The sequence below is a fragment of the Buteo buteo genome, chromosome 7, assembly GCF_964188355.1.
Source record: "Buteo buteo chromosome 7, bButBut1.hap1.1, whole genome shotgun sequence".
Classification (NCBI taxonomy): Eukaryota; Metazoa; Chordata; class Aves; order Accipitriformes; family Accipitridae; genus Buteo; species Buteo buteo.
The window spans coordinates 44,515,129-44,530,534 of record NC_134177.1 but is presented as its reverse complement, the minus strand read 5'-3'; the positions used below and the strand labels follow the sequence as shown (position 1 = coordinate 44,530,534).

Genomic DNA, 15,406 nt, shown 5'->3' with positions numbered 1-15,406 from the left:
ATGCTTATAAGCAAAGGCGACTTTCCAAAAAGCAGCAGTACAGTGCAAATTATGCTTTTCTAAAAAAGACATAAGGGTTGGAATGGGCATTCATTCAATAGTTTGGTTCATGTACACTGGGCTTCATGTCTGCCAGTTTGTATCCCTCGTCTCTGTTGAGACTGCTATCATGAGTGCTAATTATGACAATGGTAGTATGTACGATTAGGGAAGGGACTTAAACCACTAGGCTATTTTGCATAGACCACTAACTCGTCATTAAATGGTCATGACTTCTGTTTGAGTTTGAACTGGTCAAAGCTGACACCAGTAGCTGAAAGTAGAAAGGAAAATGTTTCATATCCCATTACTAATTATGATGTGTTACATATTACAGTTAATTCCAAGCAAGCTTAAATTTGGTTTTAGTTTGCCAGAAAGGAAACAACTTCAGACACAGATAATGATCTTAAGAAATCGCTTCAGTCTTAATCACTTGATGTCTTTGGTGCATGTATTTGTACGTAATCAACAGAATCTAGCTTGTGTTCAACACTTTTCCTTGTGCAGATGCAGAAGAAAAGTGGCTCACCAGAGCTGGAGAACTGTAAGAGGTTAACATATTCAACATTATCAAGCACAGCTTTTCATTCACTTTCAAATGGAGCTGTGTGGGTGGCTACACAATGTGGGAAACTCTTTTCATTGAAGAATCTGAATATTTTGTAAGGAAGTGAATAGTTGCAAATAATCTTTTCTGTAACACTGAAATAAAGAACAAATGAGCTATTCTCAGAAAATACTGAAGCATTATTGTCTTCAGTCATTTAACGGAGCTATACAGAAAAAAATATTCCAAACTTGACAGATTCATATCCTAATCTTTTGCTCCTTCATCGGGAGACTGTGTAGTTTGTGTAGCTGATACCAGTTAAAGCAGAATGAGTTAAAGGAATACATTTGCTTCAGCACTGCATGAAAGTAAACATTTTGGGAAATACAACTCCTTTTCTTAAATTATACATGTCAGATAAGAACTATGATAGTCAACTGGTGGCCCGTGGAGTGGATATGTCCTCCAAAACACGCAGCAACCTGCGCGTGCCAACCGTTCGGCTTCTATGGCAGAGCTGCTGCAAGCCACCCTCTTGTCCGAGGCCACGTAGCTCTTCCCCATCGTGTGTCTGAGACGATGCTGTGGGTTTATGTCAAAACGTTGGATACCTTTAGTTTGAAGATACAATTTTATATTAGGAGGGGAAAAAATGAAGAAGTTGCCATATTAGAATGGCTGAATGTAACAAATTTATTCTCTTTATCTTAATAGTCTGTCATTTTCCTACCAACGCCTGCTGGAGATGTGGTTGAGATCTTTGTGAAAAATAAAACAAACAAAAAAATCAATGTAATGACTGTAGGAATTCCTGTGCCATTTCCTCTCTTAAAAGTAATTTTACTTTCAAGTTTCAGGCCACGAGATAAACTACAGGCAAAAAAAGATCTTTCTTTAGAGAGAGAAAGCAAGCAGCAAGTTGTTGCTCTGTATAGAGCAACAGGCTCCTGTTGGTTGGTCTGTACAGAGCTGCCCGCACACCTCGTAGCTGGTTTCTTGGCCCCGCAGCATGAGGAGCAGCTCTGTGAAACGTGGCTGCTCGGGACGGAGCCTCCTGCCTGGCAGAATGTCCCGATCAAATCCCAGGTTCCCTTTGGAAGAGTGGCAGGAGTGATATAATATGAGAACGAAATTTTGCTTTCGTTATTTTACTGAGGTGAAGGAGTTTTTCCCTGACTTACCTATTAAACCTATTACTGCCTGCAGGGTTTAAAGGACAGGACCAGGCTTCAGGAGTCCCCAAGCCATGATCCACAGCCCCAGCTTCTCTAATTTCCATCCGTGATATTTAGCAGTGATGCTGCAGGGATGAAGTGGTACTGTCCCTGCAGACGTAAAGCACTGCAGAAATTCAGGGCAGCTGCTACAGCTCTGTGTGCTTCTGTATTCCCATATAGATAAAACTTACAGTAAGTACGAAGGATCTCCAAGGCAAGCCTGAGTAGGTCAGCATTAGTCTTAACTAAACGTGATGAACTTTACCCATCTCCTGGTGTATTTCTTTCCAATCCACTCCAGTGCTTGATTTAATTTTCCTTTTATGTAAACTCAAGATTTAGCTTCATTAGAATGATTGCAGGGACTCACTGCATGTGGCCTGTTGCTTTCTTGATCCCTCCAGGGTTTTCCTACCAAACACTTCAATGTGGTGAGGTGGGAGGAAAATTGAAGAAGTCACTGACAGCAGGGCATGAAAGAGCTATCACAAAAAAGTTGCTCAGAGAAGAAATCTAGTAGGAATCCTGCTTGGAAAAATGAGCAGCAAGTTAGATCCCGTTGTGGAGGAGGGACTCCAGTGCTGATGCTGGAGCACCTGGGGCTGCTCCCGGGTCACTCGGGTCAGCACATGCTCTGCTGCGATCCAGACTAGGTGAGGTTTATGCCTGTGTCCCTAAGCATCGTGTGTTTCGGTGTGATCGATAGTGTTTTGTTTTTTGGGTTTTTTTTTGGGTTTTTTTTGTTTTTTTTTTTTTTGAAAAAAATTAAAAATTAGTTGTAAAATTATTCTGGAGAGATTTTGTAAAAAACGGTTTGTGCATTTGTTCTAAATTACCTACTTTCATGTCCACAGAAGCATATCTTGTGCTACATGAGCCTTTGTTTGGTTTTACTTTTTATAATAAGTTCAAAAACCAGTCGCAATTGTCTTCAAGTTTTAGCAGGTTAGTACTGTATAGGCCATTTTAACCACCATTTTAAACTTGTTTTCTTATAAAAAAAAATTATTTCTGGCTTTTTCCACAATATTAGATCTATCATATCAGAGTACTTTATTGAATATTTTATTGACCGTCTGCTTGCCCTATGCTAACCTGCCTGACATCCAAAGTTTCTCTCTCTCTGGAGATGGAATGTCAGTTCTCATTAAGCAGCTGAGCGTGAATTTTCCCTTCATATTTCCTGTGAATAAACTCCATCCCAGCAGGCAGACACTGGGCCCTGGTGCATCACGGGGACGTCCGGATCTGGAGCCAGGCATAGGCAATGGGTGGATTTAAGGTGGTCTAGGCAAGGGTGTGCTGTGCAGCACAAGTATTTTCCCTTTGGGTCTTGCATCAGCGTTTTGTGTAATTTTGCTTTACACAAATGTAAAGGTATTGAAGAGGAAAATTTCTTCCCCTGGCAAGTTAATTACTTGACTTCTCATGGAAGGAAAGCTTGAAGCAAAAGCTAAGAGGAAGGTACATCGTCTGCTTAAATTAGGCAATCTGTCCAAGAGCACGGGTTTGGTTTAGCAAGCAGTTGCAGTTACAAGTGCATTTTAATTGTCTCAGTTCGTTTTCCAAAATTTGATATCTGTTACTAATATTTCAATTTACTTTCTGGATGACTTCCTTTTTAAAATTTAAATTCTGTATTTTCTTTCTTTCTAGAAAGACAGAAAATTGTGGTCTGCCACCATATGGTTTTATGACCACATAAACACTTTGCTTGTAGAGTCTGCTCGTGTTGGCCATTGGTTTTGAGCACTCTGCACTGAGCCTGACTCCCTCTCGATAACATGCCCGTGGTTTTTGCTGTGCTATGTGACATTTACTAAATAATTTTAATATGAAGTAGGTATAAATCTTTCATAACTCTGTAGTTGACATGGTTGAAATAGTGGACAATTTCATTATGTGCACTCCTTCGTATGTAATCATTGTTTGGCAGACTAATTATGGCATCTCTTAGCAAGCATCCAGGGGAAGGGGAAAAAAGAACTTTACTCAAAGCCATAAAATATTTTGGGCCACTTTCATGGTGTGTTGTTTTAACATACTGCATTTTTAAACAGACTCTCCGAATAATTAGAAAATGTGTTTTCCTTCAAGAAATAAGAATTCGCACCAGAGCCTACCATAGGACAGCTTTTGAATAGTAACTTTACCGGAGCTCTGCTGTTGTTAAAAAGCTCTCAGAAAGAAAACAAATTTGGAAGAACAGATTATGGCTTTGTGTTTTTAAGTGTATTTTCATTGTTGTGGAGTTGAAGAGATGAACAGAGTTGGTTCAAATTATATTGCTGTGACTCCACCATACGACAGATCTGCATTCACAGAAATGCGTCTCTAGCTCAAAATGCAATAAGAAAGGGAGGAAATTTAATTTTGTTATTGTGGTTATGGAGGTCTGTGGAGAAGTGGGTCTATGGGATGCAGTCCTTGGGACACGGACTGGTTAGCTTTGGGTTTTTAATGCCTTTCTGTTTTTTCAGACTTGGTGTCAGATGTTGTAAGTTAATTTATTTTCCTATTAGTTTTTGCTAATGATACTAAAACCTTTTTTAAAAGCTTTCCTAATTAATGATCTTCTTGCTCACAAACAAAAACTATATTGTCTTTGAGAAGTGCCTGAGTATTTTAAAACAACAGGCTGTTGGTAGGTTTTATTGCCTCATGAATTTAGGGTCAACACACCTATTATTTGCCAGAGTTAATTTGTGCTGGGTTATTGACTGTCTGGGTTGTTAGGGATATCTGACTCTTGTAAAAGTTACACTCATCTCAAATTGTTGTAATTTTATTCTTTGTGCTCTGGTTGCATGGTGCCACAATATTTAGCTAATAAAAGAAGGGAAACAGTTGTACAAAGGCAAGTATTTAACTTCAGGCTTGTGAGACCAGGGGAAATAAGACTGTCATTACTCTTTATGTTCCTTCTTTCTAACACTGAACTGTTTTAATTTTCCTTTAGATAAGGAGGGGAAAAGACAGCTTTCTGAAATCGTAAGACATATAAAAATGTACAAGATACTTCAGATTTGCAGAAGTGCCTAATTAGGCTTTTGAGATGGCTCTGACTTGAGTTCAGTGATTGTCTACTAAGGTAAAGTTAGGCCAGTTGCAACAAGCTCAGCAGCACTGAAATAATGCGGCTAACACCAACTCCCTGAAGAAAAATTGAAGAGCATAGTTTTCATGTATAACTCTTTGTACGTCAAGGTGAAAATATACCCCTTGGACTCTGCAAACTGGAAGCACAACAGATAGTAAAACTAGCAGTTGGTTTTAAAAATTTCATAAGAAGCCATCCCTTCTGTGTTTACAATTCTGAAATAAATTGCAGTCCTGTAGAATCATTGCTTCTTCTGTTTTTCCATCACAAATCTGAGCCATATGTCCTTGTGGGGTAAAATGCTGGCTGAACTAAAACATAGTCCTTTTCTATAAACCAGCATTCAAATATGCAATGGCAAGCCAAAGTCTCTTGCTGTGTCATGCCATCCGAATTTCAGTCGATAAGCAGGTCCTCAGTAGAATCCAAATTTGCACCAGTAAGTCATGACCTGTAATGTGGGGATTGGAAAATATCCAATTATTCTGCAGGGTGTACTGGAAAATGGTGTGTTTCTGTGTAGGAAATTCAGAAGAGTGGTGAGCTTGTTCATGTTGTCCCAGTGTTTTCCTGGTCAGAATTTTTTATATGTCCGAATAGATTATTACTACTTTGGGTGAAAGTAATGCATTTCTAGGAATAACCTTTGCCTCACTCTGGGCTGATAGAAACAATTAAAAATTGTTCCTAAGCATGCTGGATCTTCTGCAAATCCAGGGTACACTTGACAGAAACTTGTTCTGAAAGACAGTTAGTACAGTCACTTCATGTTAAAAAGTAGAGAGATATTCTTGACCTCTAAACCCAGGACTGCTGAGCAGATGACAGTCTAATTCTTTGCTTCATTTCCAGCGAGCTCTGTCTTTTGGCTCTCTGCAGTGGATATTTATTGCATAAAAAGGGGAAAGCATCTGACACTGGTTTAAGACGATGAGTCTAGGAGTTTCACTGACTGCCATGGTAATTCTGAGGACAGTATCTAAGAAACAAAAGCATCTATGGTTATCTTGCATTTAGGCGAGATGCACGTGATCTCTATCAAGGTTGCTTTATAAATAACTACCCCAATCCTTCCTGAATTATTTTTACTAGGTTTTAGTGGGTGTACAGCTTTTAAAACTGGAAAACCAAAAGCTAGCTCTGTTTTCTCATGAAATTGTAGCCAGAGCAGTAAATTCATAGCTAAGCACTTACTCATTGGCTACTGTATTATAAATAACTCTTCACCTTGGCCCTGCTTCTCCAGCCATTAGTCACTGTGAGTAGTACTTACTCATGAGCACAGAGCAGCAGAGAAGTAGATGATTCTGCTATCATTACTCACAGTTTTAGTACCCTGGCACATCAGGAGGTCTGCTTTCAAACAAGGCACCGCTCTCCTGGAGGAGAAGTAGCAAATTTTCTCGCCTGATAGGACTATATTTGCAAAAACTACCCCAAGGAATGCCTACCGAGTCTGCTTTCAAAAATCAAAGCAGAGAGGAGTGGGGAGAAACTACAGGTACACATCTGGGCTATTTGGAAGCGTATATGCCTAAGAGTGTTGCTGTGGTTTATCCTTGGGCTTTGTCAGAAGCGCAAAGCTGGGAGCAGATTGCGAGCACTGATGGGAGAGCCGTCACCTCCTTCCTCCTGTTTCTCCTTGCCATTACGCTGCTTTGCTTTCAAAGTGTAAATTAACTTAAAGGTTCAAAGCTTTTGGGAAAGATTCCAGACCAAAGGTCATCTTTTCTGGGTGGTTTATTGGCTGTCCTGTGTTTGCCCACATCTCTAGTGTTTACCAGCTGAGGGAGTTTATGAAATTTTGATGTAGGAATTAGGTTGTTGCTCATCTTGTACCTTCTTGCTCATATTATTGACAGTACCACTGAACTGCTTGAGGCAGATAGCATCTCGGTGATCGCTGTGCTATTTCAGCTCTCCACTGCTGACAACATCAGAAGTGTTTTAACAGGGTTTTAATGGGCAGCCTCTGTAGCTCCTTGGAGGGTTGCAAATAGCTGCCGTGAAAAACCTTTTCTGCCGCTCTGAGCTGACATGCCCTCCTTTCCTCATCCAGCTGCTGCTTGTTTATATGGCTGCAGCGCTGTTGACAAGTACTTGTTTGGGCCGGGCACTGTGGAGACCGTGCAAGTTAAGCAAGTTCCTGCATCTTTCGGGTGAGCTGCAAAGAATAACAACATGGTTGTGAAACCACTGGGAAGAGCATGATGAGATGGTAACCCAAGCTGTGTTCAGAAATCCCCTCTTCTCCTCCGTTAGCTCTTTCAAAGAGTAATCGCACAAGTTACGCTAATGTACAATACAGAGCTTTCTTCTCTGTTTTGTTGCTCACAACATGTTTCTGATGATACCCCAGAGCAAGAGTTAATGATTTTTAAGAAAACAACCTTTATTTTTTAGCAGAAAACAACAAAAAAAAGATAAAAGAAATCACTATTTCTCAGGACAAAGCATTACTTTGATAGCAGCAGTTTCTAGCTGACTGGTTGCCTTGCTCTGCTTGTTACCAGAAATGAGGCTCTGAGCACAGCTTTCTTTGGACTATGTAAAAGCTTTCTCCTCCCTGTTTTGCTTAATATAACTATAATGTGCCCTTTATCACACTTCAACTTGAGTAATCCCAGTTTAGAAATAGTGCATAATACCCATGGGAAAAAGCACTAGAAATGTACATTATAAAAAACATACAGACGAAGCTCAAAAGATCCACTGACATGTAAATTTAATTTAAAAATTATAGGTTTTCAATGAGGGCTTGTGTCTTCAATTTACCAGTTTCCATGACTTCTTCAGCAAAAGTGTTTCTCTTTGCATTCTTGGTGGAAAACACACTGAGGGATATTACAGTCCCCCAGAAGACTATTCTGTGTCACAGGAAAAAAAAAAATTACCAAAAATACGTACACTTGAAATAAGTAAGAAAAATACCCACTTTCCTGTTTTGTTTTATTTGTATCCTCTTTAACAAAAGTTAAACTTTCCAGTAACCAGCATTGCATGAAAAAGCGAGTCCTAACTGTGTGAATAAGCCTCCTTTTCATTGCATGTGCAAATGTAAGGTATTTCAGTTCTTTCCATAAAAGGCATGCGAGATTGGATAAAATAGCTGAACTGGTAAGTGGGCAAGCAGAAGAAGAGCCAATGGCCAAAGGAAGAGGCGGGCTATAAATAGGGCTCATTATATAAAGTATTGCCGTTCAAAGAGGATGCTGGCTTAAATAAGAGAATCCCAAAGTTTTACTGAAAATCTTACGACTTGCTCCATCTACTGCATGTTTCAAGGAAGAAATCCCCAGCAGTGAAACCCCACCTTCCTTGGCGTGATTTCCTGGGGCTGAGAGCGTGCCCCGCAGAGGAGCCTGGTGCGTCGAGGTTCGTGCAGTGGGAGCCGTCGCAGCCGGTTATTGTGGGGAAACGCACAAATGTGCTAAATCTGGAGATTGTCCTCAATGTCCTCAGTCGAAAATCCTAAGTGAAAACTAAAACTTGCATCTCTTGGCTACTAAAACTTGAAAGGAAAATCTAAAGATCTTTTGAAACTTGCCGGGATTAAATGCTTTTCCTAACCCTATTCTTCCATCTACTCTTCTTTCAGCAAACCTGATCACAAGCTGAACTACTTAAATATCAGCGTATTATAAAAGCTACTTCTGCTTAATACCCATTATTTCAGTTTTTAATGCCGTAAAGGCAGTGGCTTTTGTGGTGCTTTATTAAGTCCAAAGCAGCTGTTCAAAGAACCAAATTCTTAGGTTAAGGGAGAGAGAAAAACCCCTCATTCATGGAATTTCAGCCCCTCGGTAAATGGAGGAGCCGTTCGGAGCAGAGCTCTGACTTTCACACTTCTTTTTGCCTTCAAGCTTGTGGGTTCTGCTCTGAGTTGCAGCACTGAAAGCCACTGTGGTTTTTGTTTCTCTAACTTAATTAATAAAAATAATTCATCAGTAGCTGGTGCCTTTCAGAGTGGTTTTTCCCTGAGTCAGCTTACTGGGGAAGAGGTTCATTATAAATTATAATTAGGAAAAAAAGAGAAAATAGGCAGAGTAAAGCTTCTGATGTGGTGGACTTCCCTTAACGTAACGTCTCAGCCTAGTTTATTTGAAGAAACTTGTAGCCAAAATGCTGTAGTCTAGTTTATATACTTAGTCCAATGTGTAAAATGAAAAAAAGAGTTAAAGTGTTTTATGAGCAAGACCAGAACTTGCCCAGGGATTATCTGTTTTAAATTCCAGAAGTTATTATAAAAACAGAAATTTCTAAGACGTACTAACCTCGTATTTGGAATTACAGAATTAGAAGTATTTGTTTGACAGCACACTGTAAGTGGGAGAACTTTATAATCAGCTATATGTTCATGTAAAGTTTTCTACACTGCGTACATTATGTATCTATACAGCTTGTACCACCCCAGGGTTAGATACATACATACCTGCTTGTTAACGAGCTGAGACAGTCGTCTTCTAGAGGCTCGGTGTACCTGGTGTGTCACCAGCTTCAGAGCCGTTAACAAGAGCTCAGCGTGTTTATCCCCCTGAGCTTCTCCTTCCCTTCCCACCTCTTGTCCTGCGAGAGCACAGGACAAGGGTGATGCTGTGTGCTGTTCCCTTCTGTTGGATTTGATCTTGATTAAGGGAAGAAAAGGGAGCAAGTGCTGCTTTAAGTTTATTATTATGCATATTGTTTGTCACCTTTGTTGGTTCAGTTGACGCTTTGAAGTTAGTCTTGCATTAGTGTTGTGCCTTAGGCAAAATTGTTTACTGCTTCACTGTTCATGTTGTTTCACTTGCTTTTATGTTCACTTCTATTTCATAGTTTTGCTCTGCCAATTTGGATATAATTGTATGAAACTTTGCTTTTGGTTTTATCCTGTAACGTTTTCTTACAGGAGCCATCATTTACTGTGCAGAAACACACCTGTGTGGATAAAAGGCATTGGACTAACCTTGTTATTACTGAGTTTCCCATTAATAAAAAGTGTAATATTTTTAATCTTGTTTCTTAACATGTTATAAACAAGACCAAAACCAATTAGAAATCAGAGCCACATTCATTCAGAAGGGTGAATCTGATGTAGTTATGCATCTTCATCTGGGTGCATTATATGATTTCAGTAAGTATGTAACGATCTGCTTATCCGAGCAGGTTTGGACTGTAGCAAGATCCATACAGAGAGATTTAAAGGATGACTGCACCGCTACAGCTTTCTGTTTTCTTTAACGTCATGGAACAGAAAACAGTGCACGATTGCACAGGTTATGTCGCTACTTGACTTCTTTCTGTCTCCTTTCCTTTATTTCTATTCAGCTTGTGAGGAAGGAGGGTACCTCCGGTTCCCTCAAGCACTCCTCCCCAGCTTTGCCCTTTTTCTCCGAGATCAAAAGGCGAAGGGGGAGGCAGGGCAGAGGGCCACCGGGACGGCTGGCACTGCCGTCCGAGGCGCAGCAGAAGATTTCAGCTGCCAGTTGCTGGTTACTGTTATCTCTCAGGATGGGCAGGATGCAGGTGTAAAACAAATATATTTTTATCCTGCACGTCTGGGGGTAGCTGAGGTACTGCATAGCCAATAAAGGGCACTTCCTTGCTTCAGCATTGAAGAGCTTCCCTCAAACTAGACCCTGTGTGTAACCCTATAGGTTAATTCACCTAAAATAATTTCTAAAATTGCCTTACGTAGCATGTGCTTCTTCAGCACATGAAGCAAATTTAATCTTAATCAAAAAAAAAAACCCCCAGAAAAAATCTCTCTCTCACTTCGCCGCAAGGCCTCGTGCATTAGATGTGAGATTCACGTGCTGTCCTGGAGCGTCTCCTGCATCTGCAGTGCAGGGCAGGGCTCTCCGGGGCACAGCACCCATCGCCCTTGGTGCCCAGGCGAAGGCCCCGCTGTGCCAGAAAAAAGCTGAGACGCTGGTTCATGCTTTGTAATATCCTTTTGTATTTATGGCCCGATTCTGATGGGTATTAAATGTATAAAATATGTATGTTTAAATGATATATTGGAATCTTCAAGTCACGCTGCTGTTAATGTGCTTTTAAGAGTTTTCATGACAATGTGCTTAGGTAGGAACAAATTGGGCTTGTAGAAATGTGTAGGAAGCTGAAATTTAGGACGCCAGGTGGACTCGAGCTTCTTCAGCTGGGTTTTGCAGCAGGAGGAGGCAGGGCCGGAGCGTGCCTGCGTGCTGTCCCTGCCCCTCCGTGGCTGTGGCACTTTCCTTACCGCTTATTTTGCCTCCAACTAGAGCTAGTGCTGGGGCAGTCAGGTATAGAGTATAGATGTTAGTAGATACTTGATGAATGATGCTTCTGGCTTTGACAGAGGAGAGGGTGTGCCTGCTCGTGGCTCCGGCCATCTCTGAGCAGGCTTGGGGGGAAGCCTCTGCCATTGCTGCATATTCTTCAGTGGCTAGAGATAAGGCGCCTCATCTTGCAAATATTTGTAGTCACATGCTGCAGAGCTTTTTAGGCAAATTTTGTTTAAGCAACTGTCGGATGAAAACTATCAAAGCTCAGTTTTGTTCTTGTAAATCTCAGAATATTCATCATAGGTTAACGGGGACGAAAGCAGTCATGTGTAGCAAAGCCACACTGCTGGGCTCTTGTGTTCGGGAATTTAGAGGGAAATGAGTATCATCTCTCTTTCATTTACGTTCATTACTGTGTCTTCCTTTATTTCCGTGCGCTGAGGTCTGGCAGTCTTGGAACTAGCCAGATCATTTCTAAAATGCAATATTCACCCTATGCCACTTATTTTGAGTCTGCATCCTCAGTGACAGAATTGATTCAGTTGGTGCTGCTGCACTTTTAATGTTACCTTTTATGTTCATGTTTGTTCCAACAGAGTGGCCACTAGCACAGACGACTTGAACTTGTATCACCCGCAAACTGACAACGCTGGAGCCACCAGTTTGTCATTATCCCTACTAGTGTATCTGATTTAATTTTGCGACAGTGGATTAATTCTTAAAATTGCAGTGCTTTTTGCTCGTTAATGGTCAGTAAATGATTCTGGAGGGGTGGGGGAATGGAATTCATCAGTTTTGTAGTTGTTTTAATTCTTCTAGTTTTAAGTTGTTCTATAAATATGTCTTTATGGATGTAGTTTTACTAGCTTAAAAACATCTAATTGAAAACAGTTGCTTAAATCTCTTTGGATCAAGAAGGCAGTAATAAGCAAAGAGAGTATCTTATCCCTACAATCCAGAAATGCTTAGTGGCTGGTATACTCGGTGCATGTGTAATCAGCTTCTTGTTTCATCTAAAAACCTTAGCTCTTTTGGTGTGATTTAGTACTTCACCAGCAGCATGTTTTTTCTTGTCTCTGAGATTATCAACTAGTGAAACAAAATATAAAACAAAATGGCATAACATAGAAAAATGTTTTTAAAAATATTTAATTCATTTGTGCCATCTTGTTGTGTGTCTAATGCGTTCTAGAATATCACTGGGCTTCCGAGAAAAAAAAACATTAGTTTTGCCTTCTTGTAAATTAACGTTTTGTTGTACCTTATGTAATGTTATTCTTATGACTTCATGTTTGCATCAGGCAAGACTGATCTCTGCTATTTTGTAAGGTACCCAACAGATGAACCCGTAGCTCTTAGATGAGATCAGCCTGTGCATTTACCCATTGACGCTGCTTGTGATTCCAAAACCAATGAACTCCAAGGAATAAAAACTTGGATGTGCATACCTTTGCTTTCTGAAATAGCTAAATTCCATGGGTTTGGGTTTGGTGGGGAGGTTGTTGCTATGGTTTGGGTTTGGTTTCTTCACTATTTCTTTAATATCAGAAATTTAGGTCCTTTTTAGCTTACGAGATGTAACAACTGTAGATCCCATGCATGGTAGTGAGCTACTCCAATTATTTGAAACACTTTAGGTTATGTTGGTAACACATTTAAACAAAAATGATTGATGACCACTCTGGTTGTTGGCCTTTTTCTAAAGGCTTATACCTGCGTCCCTCTGGCTTGAAATGCGGTACTATCTTCCAAAGTGATCCTCAGAAAGTGCTCTACCAAACCTCGGAAGTCTATAAACGATACACGGCTCATTTCCAAGCTGGGAAGCAAGGAAAAGAAAGCCAGACTGTGCTGGTGGAGAGGGAATGCAAAACCACAAATCTTTCTTCATGCAAGTGGGAAGTAAAACAGGTTAACTTACATGATCTTCAGTGATCATTTCTTTGAACGCCTGTGTTCATTCCTATGTCTAGGACTGTTCACATGATCAGTTGTAACATCTCATTAGGAGTCACAATTAATGGACACGGTAATTTCATAAATTGCAAGTGTACATTTAACTGTGCCCTAGATTGCATGCATCTTATTCCTTATTGCTTAAACAGGCAAACTGTGCCATGGACTTTCATAGGGAAACTACATCGCTCAGAAAGTTTTGTCGTTTTTCTTTTTTATTCATTTTATTTCTAAATGTCAAATAATTTCATACAACTTCATTAATCTGAAGTATGAAAAAGCTGTGATAGCATCGTGTCTCAGAGCACAGGCACTTTGGACAGGCTGCCTCCCCACAATATGATGGAGCACAAACTTGTGCAGCTACAGCATCTTATTCTTTGTTCGGGAGTTAAAACGCAGTGAGAGTTCAACCCCTGAAATTCTTTTTCTGAGTCTTTTTGATAAACAAGTAGCACTTCACACAAGCCCATTGTTAAAAATCACTTGCTGTTTGGTGGTTTAAGAAATGCGTAAGTGTATTCTGTCCATCTAAAAGCCATCCATTACAAAAAATAATCAGACATCCTTTTTTCTTGTACATTTGTGTCATTCTGTGAATCAGAAGCATTTTTATGTACTAAGGGCAATGTGCTTTGCTTTTGGAATTCCTGAGTTTCACTAAAACCCTGGAGCATAGTCAGTTCAGGAGACCTGAGGTGACCTGTAAATGGGAGCTGCTGTGTCCCTTTGCTGCTTAGTAAGATCATTTTAAAGAGAAATTGAAATATAGTGTCCAGATACAGTATGATAACACTTTACTCCAAAGAGAAAAGCAGTAAGTATTTTTATGCTAGTTACCCTCTTGAAAGCACATTCACATATTAATTAATTCTCATAGCTTTCCTCTGAGAGGAAGATGGGCAGTTTCCTCATTGGTAAGTGACAAATCTGAGACAGAAAAAAAAAAATTAGGCGACTTTCCTGAACCCAAAGAAAGTCCTTATGAAAGCAGGACAAGAGCTGAAGAGTTCCTGTACAGGCATTGGCAGGCACCCAGCTTTGAATGCTGAGCTCTCTCTGCAGGCAGGAGAGGTGTAGGAGAAAGCAGTATCTTTTGCAGATTGTTTTGCTTATGACAATATGCTCTCTCGTTTGGGAACCAGCCTTTCCATTCTTCCTGGACTTCAAATAAAGTCCTAGTTTTTCTCCTAAATCCCAATGATTGACTGTCTATAAACATGCTGACAGTCTCAAAAATAACGATGAGAAATCTGTTCACTGTGCGTGTGTGTGTTATGTCCAACAGAAAGAAGTTAACATTGTGTTTAAGCAGCTGGGCTGCCGTCTTACTGGGGTTCCCTTCGTTGGTCTTCCTCAGCCTTCCTGTGGGATCTCTTCTTTCAGTTTAAGGCAGCTTAAAATTAAGAATCTTTATAGGCATTGTCTCGAAGTTGGATTAATTTTTAAAATTTAAACTGTTTCAACCTCTCCTGTACAGGAAGTGTGAATCTCTTTCTTCTTTGTTTCTCTGTGGATGCAGTAAGATGATAACCCTCCCCTGCCTCTGCATTGCAAAGTTGTGGCTGTTCAGAGCAGCACGTCTCTGGGGCCACGTAATACAGAATGCAGCCGGAGATGCTGCAGGAAAAATTATCAGAAGCGCCAGGGCTTATTTTACTGCACCACTTTTGACGACGCTTTTGATTTTAGAATGGCAGAGGGGATGACAAGAGTTTTATCCTTTGTACAAGTCAGGGTTCAAACCTAGAGTTCTGGGTCAAGATGATGATGCCTCTAAAAGAAAAAAAAAGACTTTATATTCTTTAGGGGTGCGCTTCTCACATGCTAGTAAAATACCCAGCACCAGATTTTAGGTTAGCAGCCAACATCCATGATCTACCTTGTACAGAGAGGAGGGGACCAGACGCCCGAGGGCTTGAGAAGCTCCAAATGTCATCTGCAGCCACCCGGAGACACGGATGGGTCCTCCATGCCAGAGCGGATCCTGCAGGATCTCTGCGTGGCCCCCACCGCTGACCGGAGCCTTCTGCAGCGAGGTGGCACGTCCATGACTGGGGCCACACTCTGCTCCCCAGTCGTGAAGCAAGTCTTGCTCTTCATACTTGAAGGTGTAACCGTGTCTGCTAGGCGCTGGAAACAGGGGACCGGGGGATTCGAGGCGAGCGATGCCCACATTCCTCACCGCACTCAAATACTTCTACTAGGAGCACTGCTGCCTGCCTGCTGCAGGCGTTCGTTAGAAGCCAGAGGGGATGGCAGGGCCCTTCTCTGTCTTTGCACACACGGGGTA

At 40.8% G+C, this 15,406-nt stretch overlaps 1 protein-coding gene across 10 annotated transcripts in view; it reads left to right on the top strand.

Annotated features, from left to right (window-relative positions):
- BCAS3 (BCAS3 microtubule associated cell migration factor) overlaps nucleotides 1–15,406 on the top strand; it is a 375,612-nt gene that overhangs the window by 247,229 nt on the left and 112,977 nt on the right. The window contains exon 24 of one of the 10 annotated variants that reach the window (XM_075032962.1): nucleotides 11,754–12,762. The exons of the other annotated variants lie outside the window; for them this stretch is intronic. Coding sequence (XP_074889063.1) covers nucleotides 11,754–11,779 — 26 coding nt within the window. The 3' untranslated portion in view covers nucleotides 11,780–12,762. Of the gene's footprint in view, nucleotides 1–11,753; nucleotides 12,763–15,406 lie in introns of those variants that run through there. 10 annotated transcript variants of the gene reach the window in all.